This window comes from Salvelinus namaycush, chromosome 8 (assembly GCF_016432855.1).
Source record: "Salvelinus namaycush isolate Seneca chromosome 8, SaNama_1.0, whole genome shotgun sequence".
Classification (NCBI taxonomy): domain Eukaryota; kingdom Metazoa; phylum Chordata; class Actinopteri; order Salmoniformes; family Salmonidae; genus Salvelinus; species Salvelinus namaycush.
The window spans coordinates 4,980,020-4,993,501 of record NC_052314.1 but is presented as its reverse complement, the minus strand read 5'-3'; the positions used below and the strand labels follow the sequence as shown (position 1 = coordinate 4,993,501).

Genomic DNA, 13,482 nt, shown 5'->3' with positions numbered 1-13,482 from the left:
TTTAACTAGGCAAGTCAGTTAAGAACAAATTCTTATTTATAATGACGGCCTAGGAACAGTGGGTTAACTGCCTTGTTCAGGGGCAGAACGACATATCCATATCCTTGTCAGCTCGGGGATTAGATCTAGCAACCTTTCGGTTACTGGCCCAACGCTCTAACCACTAGGCTACCAGCCGCTCCAGAGCCACTTACAGTGAGTACATTTTCACATTATTTTTTCTCCGTGCTGGTCGCTGTGGAAATCGAAAGCTTGGTGTTGCAAGCACCAAGCTCTACAAACATTTTTGCATCCATTTCTAAATCTCTTGAATTTTTTGTATTTTGATCCATTAATATTAGTATTAATAATAAAAGTTATTAATACTTTATGAAAAAATCTATGAAAGTCTATTTTCATTAGTTTATCATAGTACAATTCATAAATTGTAACCACTTTAAAATGGACATACAGCTAATTTCATAGAGAATGTTACAAACTGCACTCTATGTATCTCGTGACTTACTTTGAAGAGATAGATGTTGATCGGGTCCAAATAGGTGTTTGGTAAAAATCTAAATTCAGTTGACTTGTCTTTAACAGCCATTTCCCGAAAGTCACAATCTGCTATGTATAAATCCAGTGTCTTAACAAAATGAAACCAAAATATTTAGGCTGACTTTCATCCAGTGTCCGGAATGAGATATCAGCTAATTTGCATGTTTAATAAACAATATTTCAGATAGGCCTTAAGGTGAAACTTAGTAAACACTATGATGTAACACAGATGATTTTCTGTTCAATGTCTCCATGTATTTGAACCAGCATGAATAGGATATGCTTTAGACGGAATTGCAAATCAGGCAGCAACATCAAACTGCTTCCTGAACTATGCTCAGTCACAGCCCCATGACTGAAATAGCCTGCAGTCTAACTAACTGGTCTGCCTGAAACAGCCTGCAAGCTAACTAACTGGTCTGCCTGAAACAGCCTGCAGTCTAACTAACTGGTCTGCCTGAAACAGCCTGCAAGCTAACTAACTGGTCTGCCTGAAACAGCCTGCAAGCTAACTAACTGGTCTGCCTGAAACAGCCTGCAGTCTAACTAACTGGTCTGCCTGAAACAGCCTGCAGACTAACTAACTGGTCTGCCTGAAACAGCCTGCAGGCTAACTAACTGGTCTGCCTGAAACAGCCTGCAGACTAACTAACTGGTCTGCCTGAAACAGCCTGCAGGCTAACTAACTGGTCTGCCTGAAACAGCCTGCAGACTAACTAACTGGTCTGCCTGAAACAGCCTGCAGACTAACTAACTGGTCTGCCTGAAACAGCCTGCAGTCTAACTAACTGGTCTGCCTGAAACAGCCTGCAGACTAACTAACTGGTCTGCCCTTTGTTCACTTTCATCTATCTGACATGTTTACTGAACACATATGCTTATTAGAGACTCTGTCCTGTCTAGAGACCCTGTCCTGTCTAGAAACCGTGTCCTGTCTAGAAACCGTGTCCTGTCTAGAAACCCTGTCCTGTCTAGAGACCCTGTCCTGTCTAGAGACCCTGTCTAGAGACCCTGTCTAGAGACCCTGTCCTGTCTAGAGACCCTGTCTAGAGACCCTGTCTAGAGACCCTGTCCTGTCTAGAGACCCTGTCTAGAAACCCTGTCCTGTCTAGAGACCCTGTCCTGTCTAGAGACCCTGTCTAGAAACCGTGTCCTGTCTAGAGACCCTGTCCTGTCTAGAGACCCTGTCTAGAGACCCTGTCCTGCCTAGAGACCCTGTCCTGTCTAGAGACCCTGTCCTGTCTAGAGACCCTGTCCTGTCTAGAAACCGTGTCCTGTCTAGAGACCCTGTCCTGTCTAGAGACCCTGTCCTGTCTAGAGACCCTGTCCTGTCTAGAGACCCTGTCATGTATAGAGACCCTGTCTAGAGACCCTGTCCTGGTTAGAGACCCTGTCTAGAGACCCTGTCATGTCTAGAGACCCTGTCCTGTCTAGAGACCCTGTCCTGTCTAGAAACCCTGTCCTGTCTAGAGACCCTGTCCTGTCTAGAGACCCTGTCCTGTCTAGAGACCCTGTCCTGTCTAGAGACCCTGTCTGGAGACCCTGTCCTGTCTAGAGACCCTGTCTAGAGACCCTGTCCTGTTTAGAGACCCTGTCTAGAGACCCTGTCCTGTCTAGAGACCCTGTCCTGGTTAGAGACCCTGTCTAGAGACCCTGTCCTGTTTAGAGACCCTGTCCTGTCTAGAGACCCTGCCTAGAGACCCTGTCCTGTCTAGAGACCCTGTCCTGTCTAGAGACCCTGTCCTGTCTAGAGACCCTGTCTAGAGACCCTGTCCTGTCTAGAGACCCTGTCCTGTCTAGAGACCCTGTCCTGTCTAGAGACCCTGTCATGTCTAGAGACCCTGTCTAGAGACCCTGTCCTGTCTAGAGACCCTGTCCTGTCTAGAGACCCTGTCCTGTCTAGAGACCCTGTCATGTCTAGAGACCCTGTCTAGAGACCCTGTCCTGTCTAGAGACCCTGTCCTGGTTAGAGACCCTGTCTAGAGACCCTGCCTAGAGACCCTGTCCTGTCTAGAGACCCTGTCCTGTTTAGAGACCCTGTCCTGTCTAGAGACCCTGTCCTGGTTAGAGACCCTGCCTAGAGACCCTGCCTAGAGACCCTGCCTAGAGACCCTGGTTGGAGACCCTGCCTAGAGACCCTGTCCTGTCTAAAGACCCTGTCTAGAGACCCTGCCTAGAGACCCTGGTTAGACCACCGGCCACATCAAGGGCTCTCCATAGAGGTCAATAATAATAATACATTCATTTAGCAGATACTTTTATCCAAAGCAACTTACAACAGTGAGTGCATACATTTTCTTATGGGTGGCCCCAGCGGGAATCAAACCCACAATCCTTACCCAGCATGTTGGTGAGCCACAGGGCCAGGTCTTCCTTCAATGGCAGAAGGCTGGCTTCGTGGCGGCTGGTCAGCCATTGGTTGTACTGCTGCATGTCCGTCAGGTCTGGGCCAATTACCTGCTTGGGATTCAGAGAGCTGCACATCGTGGTTACCTCCACGTCACTGGCCTATAGAAGAAGAGGAGGAGAGGGGTCAAAGACTGAGACAAGACACAGACCTGCTCTCTCTAACTCTGTCTCCTGATTCTTATTCTTTCTATCCATCCTTCCGCTGCACATATATCCTTTTACATCCTCCTCTACCGGTCCTTTTCCATCCTCCTCTACCGGTCCCCTTTCCATCCTCCTCTACCGGTCCCTTTCCATCCTCCTCTACCGGTCCCAGTCCATCCTCCTCTACCGGTCCCCAGTCCATCCTCCTCTACCGGTCCCCAGTCCATCCTCCTCTACCGGTCCCCTTTCCATCCTCCTCTACCGGTCCCCTTTCCATCCTCCTCTACCGGTCCCCGGTCCATCCTCCTCTACCGGTCCCCGGTCCATCCTCCTCTACCGGTCCCCGGTCCATCCTCCTCTACCGGTCCCCGGTCCATCCTCCTCTACCGGTCCCTTTCCATCCTCCTGTACCGGTCCCTTTCCATCCATCCTCCTCTACCGGTCCCTTTCCATCCATCCTCCTCTACCGGTCCCTTTCCATCCATCCTCCTCTACCGGTCCCTTTCCATCCATCCTCCTCTACCGGTCCCTTTCCATCCATCCTCCTCTACCGGTCCCTTTCCATCCATCCTCCTCTACCGGTCCCTTTCCATCCATCCTCCTCTACCGGTCCCTTTCCATCCATCCTCCTCAACCGGTCCCCTTTCCATCCATCCTCCTCTACCGGTCCCTTTCCATCCATCCTCCTCAACCGGTCCCTTTCCATCCATCCATCCTCCTCAACCGGTCCCTTTCCATCCATCCATCCTCCTCAACCGGTCCCCTTTCCATCCATCCATCCTCCTCAACCGGTCCCCTTTCCATCCATCCATCCTCCTCAACCGGTCCCCTTTCCATCCATCCATCCTCCTCAACCGGTCCCCTTTCCATCCATCCTCCTCAACCGGTCCCCTTTCCATCCATCCTCCTCAACCGGTCCCCTTTCCATCCTCTTCTACCGGTCCCCTTTCTATCCTCTTCTACCGGTCCCCTTTCTATCCTCTTCTACCGGTCCCCCTTCCATCCTCTTCTACCGGTCCCCAGTCCATCCTCCTCTACCGGTCCCCAGTCCATCCTCCTCTACCGGTCCCCAGTCCATCCTCCTCTACCGGTCCCCAGTCCATCCTCCTCTACCGGTCCCCAGTCCATCCTCCTCTACCGGTCCCCAGTCCATCCTCCTCTACCGGTCCCCAGTCCATCCTCCTCTACCGGTCCCCAGTCCATCCCCCTCTACCGGTCCCCAGTCCATCCCCCTCTACCGGTCCCCAGTCCATCCCCCTCTACCGGTCCCCAGTCCATCCTCCTCTACCGGTCCCCAGTCCATCCTCCTCTACCGGTCCCCAGTCCATCCTCCTCTACCGGTCCCCAGTCCATCCTCCTCTACCGGTCCCCAGTCCATCCTCCTCTACCGGTCCCCAGTCCATCCTCCTCTACCGGTCCCCAGTCCATCCTCCTCTACCAGTCGTTCCCACGGAGGCCTGTAGATGACCCTGGATAGTGCAGCCATAACACATACCCCAGTATGGGAATTGTAGAATGCAGCTGAGTCACTCAATTAGGAAAACAACACATGCCAGTCTGTCTCGGTTGGCCCTCACTGCGCCCTGGACCAAATAACAGGTCCACCAGGGTCATCGCCAAACAACTTTTTCACACAAAAACAGAGCTGGAATAAAGCTTGAATCCTTAGTTGAAACAATAAAGCGTCACCCCGCTTCTGTTTCGGTAAAAAGCTGAGGGATGGGCCTGGAGAAATGCAACCACTCTCAAATTAATTGACAGAGCTATGGATGCAAGGACTGACCATTTACAATGTTTACAAACATTGGAGTAAAACAAGCTTATATTTTGGTTTCTGATGAGTTGATACCAATGAACTAAGCTCATGAGGCATTTATACTGGCATCTTCATTAAATAGTATCCGCAAAACACCAGTCTCAACATCAACAGTGAAGAGGCGACTCCGAGATGCTGGCCTTCTAGGCAGAGTTGCAAAGAAAAAGCCATATCTCAGACTGGCCAATAAAAATAAAAGATTAAGACGGGCAAAAGAACACAGACACTGGACCAAGGAACTCTGCCTAGAAGGCCAGCATCCTGGAGTCGCCTCTTCACTGTTGACATTGAGACTGGTGTTTTGCGGGTCCTATTTAATGAAGCTGCCAGTTGAGGACTTGTGAGGCGTCTGTTTCTCAAACTAGACACTCTAATGTACTTGTCCTCTTGCTCAGTTGTGCACAGGGGTCTCCCACTCCTCTTTCTATTCTGGTTAGAGCCAGTTTGCACTGTTCTGTGAAGTGAGTAGTACACAGCGTTGTACCAGATCTTCAGTTTATTGACAATTTCTCGCATGGAATAGCCTTAATTTCTCAGAACAAGAATAGACTGACAAGTTTCAGAAGAAAGGTCTTTGTTTCTGGCCATTTTGAGCCTGTAATCGAACCCACAAATGCTGATGCTCCAGATACTCAACTAGTCTAAAGGAAGCCAAACAGGACAACAGTTTTCAGCTGTGCTAACATAATTGCAAAAGGGTTTTCTAATGATCAATTAGCCTTTTAAAATGATAAACTTGGATTAGCTAACATAACGTGCCATTGGAACACAGGAGTGATGGTTGCTGATAATGGGCCTCTGTACGCCTATGTAAATATTCCATAAAAAATTTGCTGTTTCCAGCTACAATAGTCATTTAAAACATTAACAATGTCTACACTGTATTTCTGATCCATTTGATGTTATTTTAAATGGATAAAAAATGTGCTTTTCTTTAAAAAACAAGAACATTTCTAAGTGACCCCAAACTTTTGAACGGTAGTGTACATCATTAATTTATAAGTCCAAAACATTGATGTAGCAACTAAGGATTCTAGTTTTAATAATAGTAATTGTATGCAACTTGATCAAATATTTGGTTTCAATGTGTCCAAAATTGATAAATATATTAGGCATATATAAATCAATTACAAGTTCAAATATATTTCCTTCTGTTAACAAGTCTAAATCAAATCAAATTTATTTATATAGCCCTTTTATAGCCCTGAAGAGATGAGTCTTCAGTAAAGTCTACAGTGCCTATATTACTGAAGTACGCCCAGTTAGTTCACAGTAGCAGAAAAGGTAGGTTTGTGATTTGTTTGCTTATGTAAATGCATTTTAAGGGGTGTTTTTTCCTCTTAAGTCAGTGCATGTGTTCATGTCATTACCCACTGGTTACACACTGGTTAAATCAATGTTGTTTCCACATCGTTTCAATGAAATTACGTTGAACCAATGTGGAATAGATGTTGAATTGACATCTGTGCCCAGTAGGTATGCATTTTCATTTTTACAACTATAAAAAATAAAAAAATAAGTTTATATTCTTGTCACTCATAAAATGAACCCGACCACAACAGTTTATACGTCCATGTTCAGCCAATTTAAAATTACATTAAAACACACACACACACACACACACACACACACACACACACACACACACACACACACACACACACACACACACACACACACACACACACACACACACACACACACACACACACACACACACACACACACACACAAATAAGAAATGTCTGAAAACAGTTAGATGGGAATATGACCACCCACTATAAACCAATGAAATGAAACATTCAGCATAATAAAATAAAACTTTTGAAGTTATTCATATGAACTTCATTAAAAAGGTTCGGCTGCAGCTAAAGACTTGTTTTAGAGGAGAATCTATTCAACGGACTAACTGACTCCACACAGGCAGCTTGTTTGGTAGATAAATGTTATTTGGTCTCATACATCAACAGTTAATCTACCTAAACATTTGATATTGAGCATATTTTGAGTTTTACTTGAAGCTATACAGAAGAATATCTCTCATATTCAACCTTGGAATATGAGACTACAGTTGTGTCGCCATCTGCCCATGGCTATAGGCCAGGGATGGGCAACTGTTGCAGAATAAACAGAATATCATGATTAGTTGATTATTGGAGTCAGGTGTGTTAACTTCGGCTGGGGGAGAAGTGTGACCTCACCAATCAGGCCCCTGAGGACTGGAGTTGCCCATCCTTGCTATAACCAAGCTTTTTCCTAAAACTCTGGGGGGTTTTATCTATAGAAATAACAATAGAAGTATTGTTGAATAAGTGATTGAAATCGTATAATTTGATTCTGATTTATTCTAAATATGTAACAACTTCACAACAAATGCAATAATATATTTGCGGATAAAGCATACAGTATAAATCGTACAAAAACAACCCTACTAGACCAATCAGAGGCATGCAATCAACAGTCCCGGTGCATCTTCCACTCACCCTATGCAAAGCAACTATTCTATCCGGACTGTCACTGTCCTCTCGTGCAGTGTCTAAGCTCCTCCGTGCTTTTCACCATCGCTCATCTACCCTCCGCTCTGTCGCCGAAAACAGTGGCCCGGGGTAGATTCGGGCAATGCATAGCATATCTCTGTCTCTCAATCTGTCGAGGATCTTTTTTTGTGGAGCCTAGTGCTGCATTGCCGATAGGAGGGGAGTTTTTGATCAGTCACACTGGACTGACTGGGAGGGAATGTTATGCTGCATTCCCTCCTCCTTTCATTCTCTCTCTAATCTGACATTTGAGAAACTCGTTCGTGCGCAAGATTGTAATTAGATAGATGCTGAAGGAGAAGAGCATTAATTGGCCCAGCCACTGTGCAATTTTATGTATTGCAATTGCTCGATTATAAATGACTATAACACAATACAGTGACAAGAGTCGATGTACTTGTTCTTCTTCTACAATCTACACATATTCGCCAATTCAGGAAAAAAAAAAGATGGTGAAACTCAAACGGGAGAAATATTTTCTCGAAGGACAATACATTTGTTCTATTCGCCAGGTTTTATGATTTACACAACTTTTATCTTCAGAACTTTTATTTTGAAGTGACTGTGACGCGCTCGCATACCCGGAAGTTCACTTCACAACATCAACTGGTGGGGGGAAAAGAGAAGAGGACACGGAGAAAATAAGTAACTTAAAACACCAAAGTGACTTTTCCAAACAACCTTTTGGAGTAATTTCAGGCGTCATTTTAACGTTTTCAAACTCACGTCCAAATGTTCTGAGAGCAGATCGCAGCGTCACATGGAGGCTGTTGTAAAGAACTTGGAGCGGACCATGGAGCTACTCGCTGTGTCGCAGACAGAGACGGTGCAGCGGTGGGACAAACAAACCCTGGACAGAGCCTTCCAATGGACTCAGTACTGCGAACACGTCTACACAAGGTTCCATGCAAATCCAACCGTCAGGGACATCTTGGAAAAACAACTACAGGTGACAAACGAAAGTTTACGAACAACTTTTCAGGGGTATACGGACTTCACGTTTTCTGACCTGTCGCAGTGTCAACACTTGCTGCTTGTGGGGTTACTAAACAACGCCGCTGTTCCGAGCTCAGTCATCAAACTACTTTTCGACACTAGAACGGTTGGAGGTAAATCTAAGGACGCCACCGGTCATTGCACTGAGCTCATAGAAGTGAAATCAGCACGTAAAGTTTTAAGCGCCATTTATTTGAAACGCAGTACGTCCTTTCCTGGTCCGGATGTTGACGTCATAGGCATGACACTGATGGAGATATTGGATACCCTGCTCTCTCCAGCTTCTGGCGTGTCCAAGGTGGGCCTAGCAGAGAAGTTATTGGACAACATCTTACAAACCTGTGGTGAAAATGAAATCTTCTCAGGAGTCGTTGCTGCTGCTCTCCTGTCAAGGAAACACAACAAAACAGCAACAACGGCAGCAGCAACAACAACAAAAATGGTTTCAGAAGGAGTTTCATTAGACTTTATCCTGGTTTGGCTCCAGCAACACTACAGTTTACTCCAGCATATGTGTTCCACGTTGCCTATTGGACTTTTGATGGACCTCTACCAGCAGTCTGTGAGATTTAGAGTGACCTACCGTGACATGTTGAAGCAATGGGGGTCACAGTTGGAGTATGACATGGGAGAAGGAGAGTGGGTTCAAATGTATACCACCGACGGGGTGTCGTTCAAGACACTGTCTGACCATTATAGGTCGTTACTAGGGGCTTGTCCGTCAACAAAGGAGGACGTTGAGAGAGAGCTGACAGAACTGAAGGTTGCCGATGGGGACTTTGATGTTGGAGGTCTGAGTGTTTGGGGTGACCTCCTCTCAGAGCTGAACAAGGTCTGAGTGTTTGGGGTGACCTCCTCTCAGAGCTGAACACGGTCTGAGTGTTTGGGGTGACCTCTCAGAGCTGAACACGGTCTGAGTGTTTGGGGTGACCTCCTCTCAGAGCTGAACACGGTCTGAGTGTTTGGGGTGACCTCCTCTCAGAGCTGAACACGGTCTGAGTGTTTGGGGTGACCTCCTCTCAGAGCTGAACAAGGTCTGAGTGTTTGGGGTGACCTCCTCTCAGAGCTGAACAAGGTCTGAGTGTTTGGGGTGACCTCTCTGAGCTGAACAAGGTCTGAGTGTTTGGGGTGACCTCCTCTCAGAGCTGAACAAGGTCTGAGTGTTTGGCGGTGACTCCTCTCAGAGCTGAACAAGGTCTGAGTGTTTGGGGTGACCTCCTCTCAGAGCTGAACAAGGTCCGAGTGTTTGGGGTGACCTCTCAGAGCTGAACAAGGTCTGAGTGTTTGGGGTGACCTCTCAGAGCTGAACAAGGTCTGAGTGTTTGGGGTGACCTCTCTGAGCTGAACAAGGTCTGAGTGTTTGGGGTGACCTCTCAGAGCTGAACAAGGTCTGAGTGTTTGGGGTGACCTCTCAGAGCTGAACAAGGTCTGAGTGTTTGGGGTGACCTCTCAGAGCTGAACAAGGTCTGAGTGTTTGGGGTGACCTCTCAGAGCTGAACAAGGTCTGAGTGTTTGGGGTGACCTCTCAGCTGAACAAGGTCTGAGTGTTTGGGGTGACCTCTCAGAGCTGAACAAGGTCTGAGTGTTTGGGGTGACCTCTCAGAGCTGAACAAGGTCTGAGTGTTTGGGGTGACCTCTCAGAGCTGAACAAGGTCTGAGTGTTTGGGGTGACCTCTCAGAGCTGAACAAGGTCTGAGTGTTTGGGGTGACCTCTCAGAGCTGAACAAGGTCTGAGTGTTTGGGGTGACCTCTCAGCTGAACAAGGTCTGAGTGTTTGGGGTGACCTCTCAGAGCTGAACATGGTCTGAGTGTTTGGGGTGACCTCTCAGAGCTGAACAAGGTCTGAGTGTTTGGGGTGACCTCTCAGAGCTGAACAAGGTCTGAGTGTTTGGGGTGACCTCTCAGAGCTGAACAAGGTCTGAGTGTTTGGGGTGACCTCTCAGCTGAACAAGGTCTGAGTGTTTGGGGTGACCTCTCAGAGCTGAACAAGGTCTGAGTGTTTGGGGTGACCTCTCAGAGCTGAACAAGGTCTGAGTGTTTGGGGTGACCTCTCTGAGCTGAACAAGGTCTGAGTGTTTGGGGTGACCTCCTCTCAGAGCTGAACAAGGTCTGAGTGTTTGGGGTGACCTCTGAGCTGAACAAGGTCTGAGTGTTTGGGGTGACCTCCTCTCAGAGCTGAACAAGGTCTGAGTGTTTGGCGGTGACCTCCTCTCAGAGCTGAACAAGGTCTGAGTGTTTGGCGGTGACCTCCTCTCAGAGCTGAACAAGGTCTGAGTGTTTGGCGGTGACCTCCTCTCAGAGCTGAACAAGGTCTGACTGTTTGGGGTGACCTCCTCTCAGAGCTGAACAAGGTCCGAGTGTTTGGGGTGACCTCTCAGAGCTGAACACGGTCTGAGTGTTTGGGGTGACCTCTCAGAGCTGAACACGGTCTGAGTGTTTGGGGTGACCTCTCTGAGCTGAACAAGGTCTGAGTGTTTGGGGTGACCTCTCAGAGCTGAACAAGGTCTGAGTGTTTGGGGTGACCTCTCTGAGCTGAACAAGGTCTGGGTGTTTGGGGTGACCTCTCTGAGCTGAACAAGGTCTGAGTGTTTGGGGTGACCTCTCAGAGCTGAACAAGGTCTGAGTGTTTGGGGTGACCTCTCTGAGCTGAACAAGGTCTGCGTGTTTGGGGTGACCTCTCAGCTGAACAAGGTCTGAGTGTTTGGGGTGACCTCTCAGAGCTGAACAAGGTCTGAGTGTTTGGGGTGACCTCTCTGAGCTGAACAAGGTCTGAGTGTTTGGGGTGACCTTCTCTCAGAGCTGAACAAGGTCTGAAATGTTAGTTATCTAAAAACGTGTAAAACATAGTCTGTTGCCATCAGTTGAGACACAACATGCTCTTGAATACAGAGTGACACAACATGCTCTTGAATACAGAGTGACACAACATGCTCTTGAATACAGAGTGACACAACATGCTCTTGAATACAGAGTGACACAACATGCTCTTGAATACAGAGTGACACAACATGCTCTTGAATACAGAGTGACACAACAAATGAAAAAAAAAAAAATGGAGTTTACTTGTTTTTAGATAATTGACGTTAAAGGTTAAAAACAAATCTATAAAACAGTTTGACAACCCTGTTTTGTAAGCTTTTAAATGAAATCAAACTCAACCGTTTCTGTTTTCCAGTGATGAAGACATGGATGTCTCATGGTAGGGTGGGGTATGCAGAATAGGTCAACTTTGATCACCTTTATCTCCTGAATGTTTTGGCATTCAGGTCCAAAAATGTACTTTCTGACCACTTCCTCCATGGGCAAACATGTATGGAATTTTATTTTGTATTTTTATGAAAGCTGTCAAAAAGTGAATTGAAATGGATTTACCCCTCTTCTTGAGCAGAACAAAGCCATGTGTAGCCTCATCAGTATTCTGTCATTGGCAGTCAGTGTTCTTTGGACAAATGAGGAACTTTGGCCTCGTTAGATACAATTAATTATAAATATATTTGTTAAAGGATACATGTTTTTGTGCTAATACATTCATATAAGTTTGTATCAATAACAGAATAAAGAGGAATTTCATTAAACAAATGTTTGTATTTTTATTTCAAGTGTGCAATAATACTGTCACCTCCCTTTTTGTTGTCTTTTGGACAAACCGAGCTACTGAAACGTTTGTGTTTATTATGGATCCCCATTAGTTCCTTCCAAGGCAGAAGCTACTCTTCCTGGGGTTTATTATGGATCCCCATTAGTTCCTGCCAAGGCAGAAGCTACTCTTCCTGGGGTTTATTATGGATCCCCATTAGTTCCTGCCAAGGCAGAAGCTACTCTTCCTGGGGTTTATTAGGGATCCCCATCAGCTGCTGCCAAGGCAGAAGCTACTCTTCCTGTGGTTTATTATGGATCCCCATTAGTTCCTGACAAGGCAGAAGCTACTCTTCCTGGGGTTTATTATGGATCCCCATTAGTTCCTGCCAAGGCAGCAGCTACTCTTCCTGGGCCCCAAACACATTAAGATGCTTAAATTACATTTTAAACAAAAGATAAAATAGTACAACATAACATTATTACACCACTGTATAATACCAACGAACAACAATATTACAATGTATGTGTGTGTAGAGTGCGTTTGCTAGCGCTTGTGTGCACATGTGTGTCTCTTCACAGTCCCCACTCTTCCATAAGGTGTATTTTAATCTGATTCTACTGCTTGGCAGTTTGTCCAACATCAGAATGAGCTAGTTAATGAAATCCAAATCTCAATGAGCAGGAGTGACAGATGGTAGCATCACACGTTGCCCAGGCAACCACTGCTTGAACTCTGAAGGCCAGAGAGAGGATGTAGTGCGCCTTCCAAATTAGTCCTCAGGGACACAAGGACCCATGCCTCTCATTCACTATCAGAGCAGTTTGGAGAGGAGGAGGAGGAGAGCTAAGATGAGGTTCTAAGGTCGTCCTGTCTTTGATGATTCTAGAGGTTCTGATGTGTGAAAATATACTGAGCAAAAATATAAACGCAACATGCAAAGTGTTGGTCCCATGTTTCATCAGCTGAAATAAAAGATCCCAGAAATGTTCCATACGCACAAAAAGCTTATTTCTCTAAAATGTTGTGCAGAAATTTGTTTACATCCCTGTTAGTGAGCATTTCTCCTTTGCCAAGACAATCCATCCACCTGACAGGTGTTGCATATCAAGAAGGTGATTAAACAGCATGATCATTACACAGGTGCACCTTGTGCTGGGGACAATAAAAGGCCACGCTAAAATGTGCAGTTTTGTCACACAACACAATGCCACTGATGTGGGAGTGTGCAATTGGCATGCTGACTGGCAGGAATGTCCACCAGAGATGTTGCCAGCTAATTGAACATTAATTTATCTACCATAAGCCGCAAACAACATCGTTTTAGAGAATTTGGCAGTATGTCCAACCGGCCTCACAACCGCAGACCATGTGTGGAGAAGCGAAGAATCCCAGTTTCAACTCTACCGGGCATATGGCAGACAAGTGTGCATGCCATCGTGTAGATGTGGTTTGTTGATGTCAAC

General features: G+C 46.3%; 2 protein-coding genes across 2 annotated transcripts in view; one reads left to right on the top strand and one right to left on the bottom strand.

Moving 5' to 3' along the window:
* LOC120051662 (growth arrest-specific protein 2-like) overlaps positions 1-3,021 on the bottom strand; it is a 35,567-nt gene extending 32,546 nt beyond the window's left edge. Inside the window, exon 1 of the mRNA XM_038998554.1 lies at positions 2,877-3,021. Within this exon, the coding sequence (XP_038854482.1) occupies positions 2,877-3,021 (145 nt within the window). The remainder of the gene's footprint in view (positions 1-2,876) is intronic.
* A 5,044-nt stretch (positions 3,022-8,065) lies between these two features.
* Positions 8,066-11,365, top strand: fancf (FA complementation group F). The gene has a single exon (XM_038998614.1). The coding sequence runs from the start codon at positions 8,204-8,206 to the stop codon at positions 9,275-9,277; it is 1,074 nt and encodes a 357-aa protein (XP_038854542.1). The 5' UTR covers positions 8,066-8,203; the 3' UTR covers positions 9,278-11,365.
* The last annotated feature ends 2,117 nt before the right edge of the window (positions 11,366-13,482 follow it).

Coding starts and splice junctions, on each gene's coding strand:
- fancf (XM_038998614.1), top strand. CDS start 8,204: ATGGAGGCTGTTGTAAAGAACTTGGAGCGGACCATGGAGCTACTCGCT.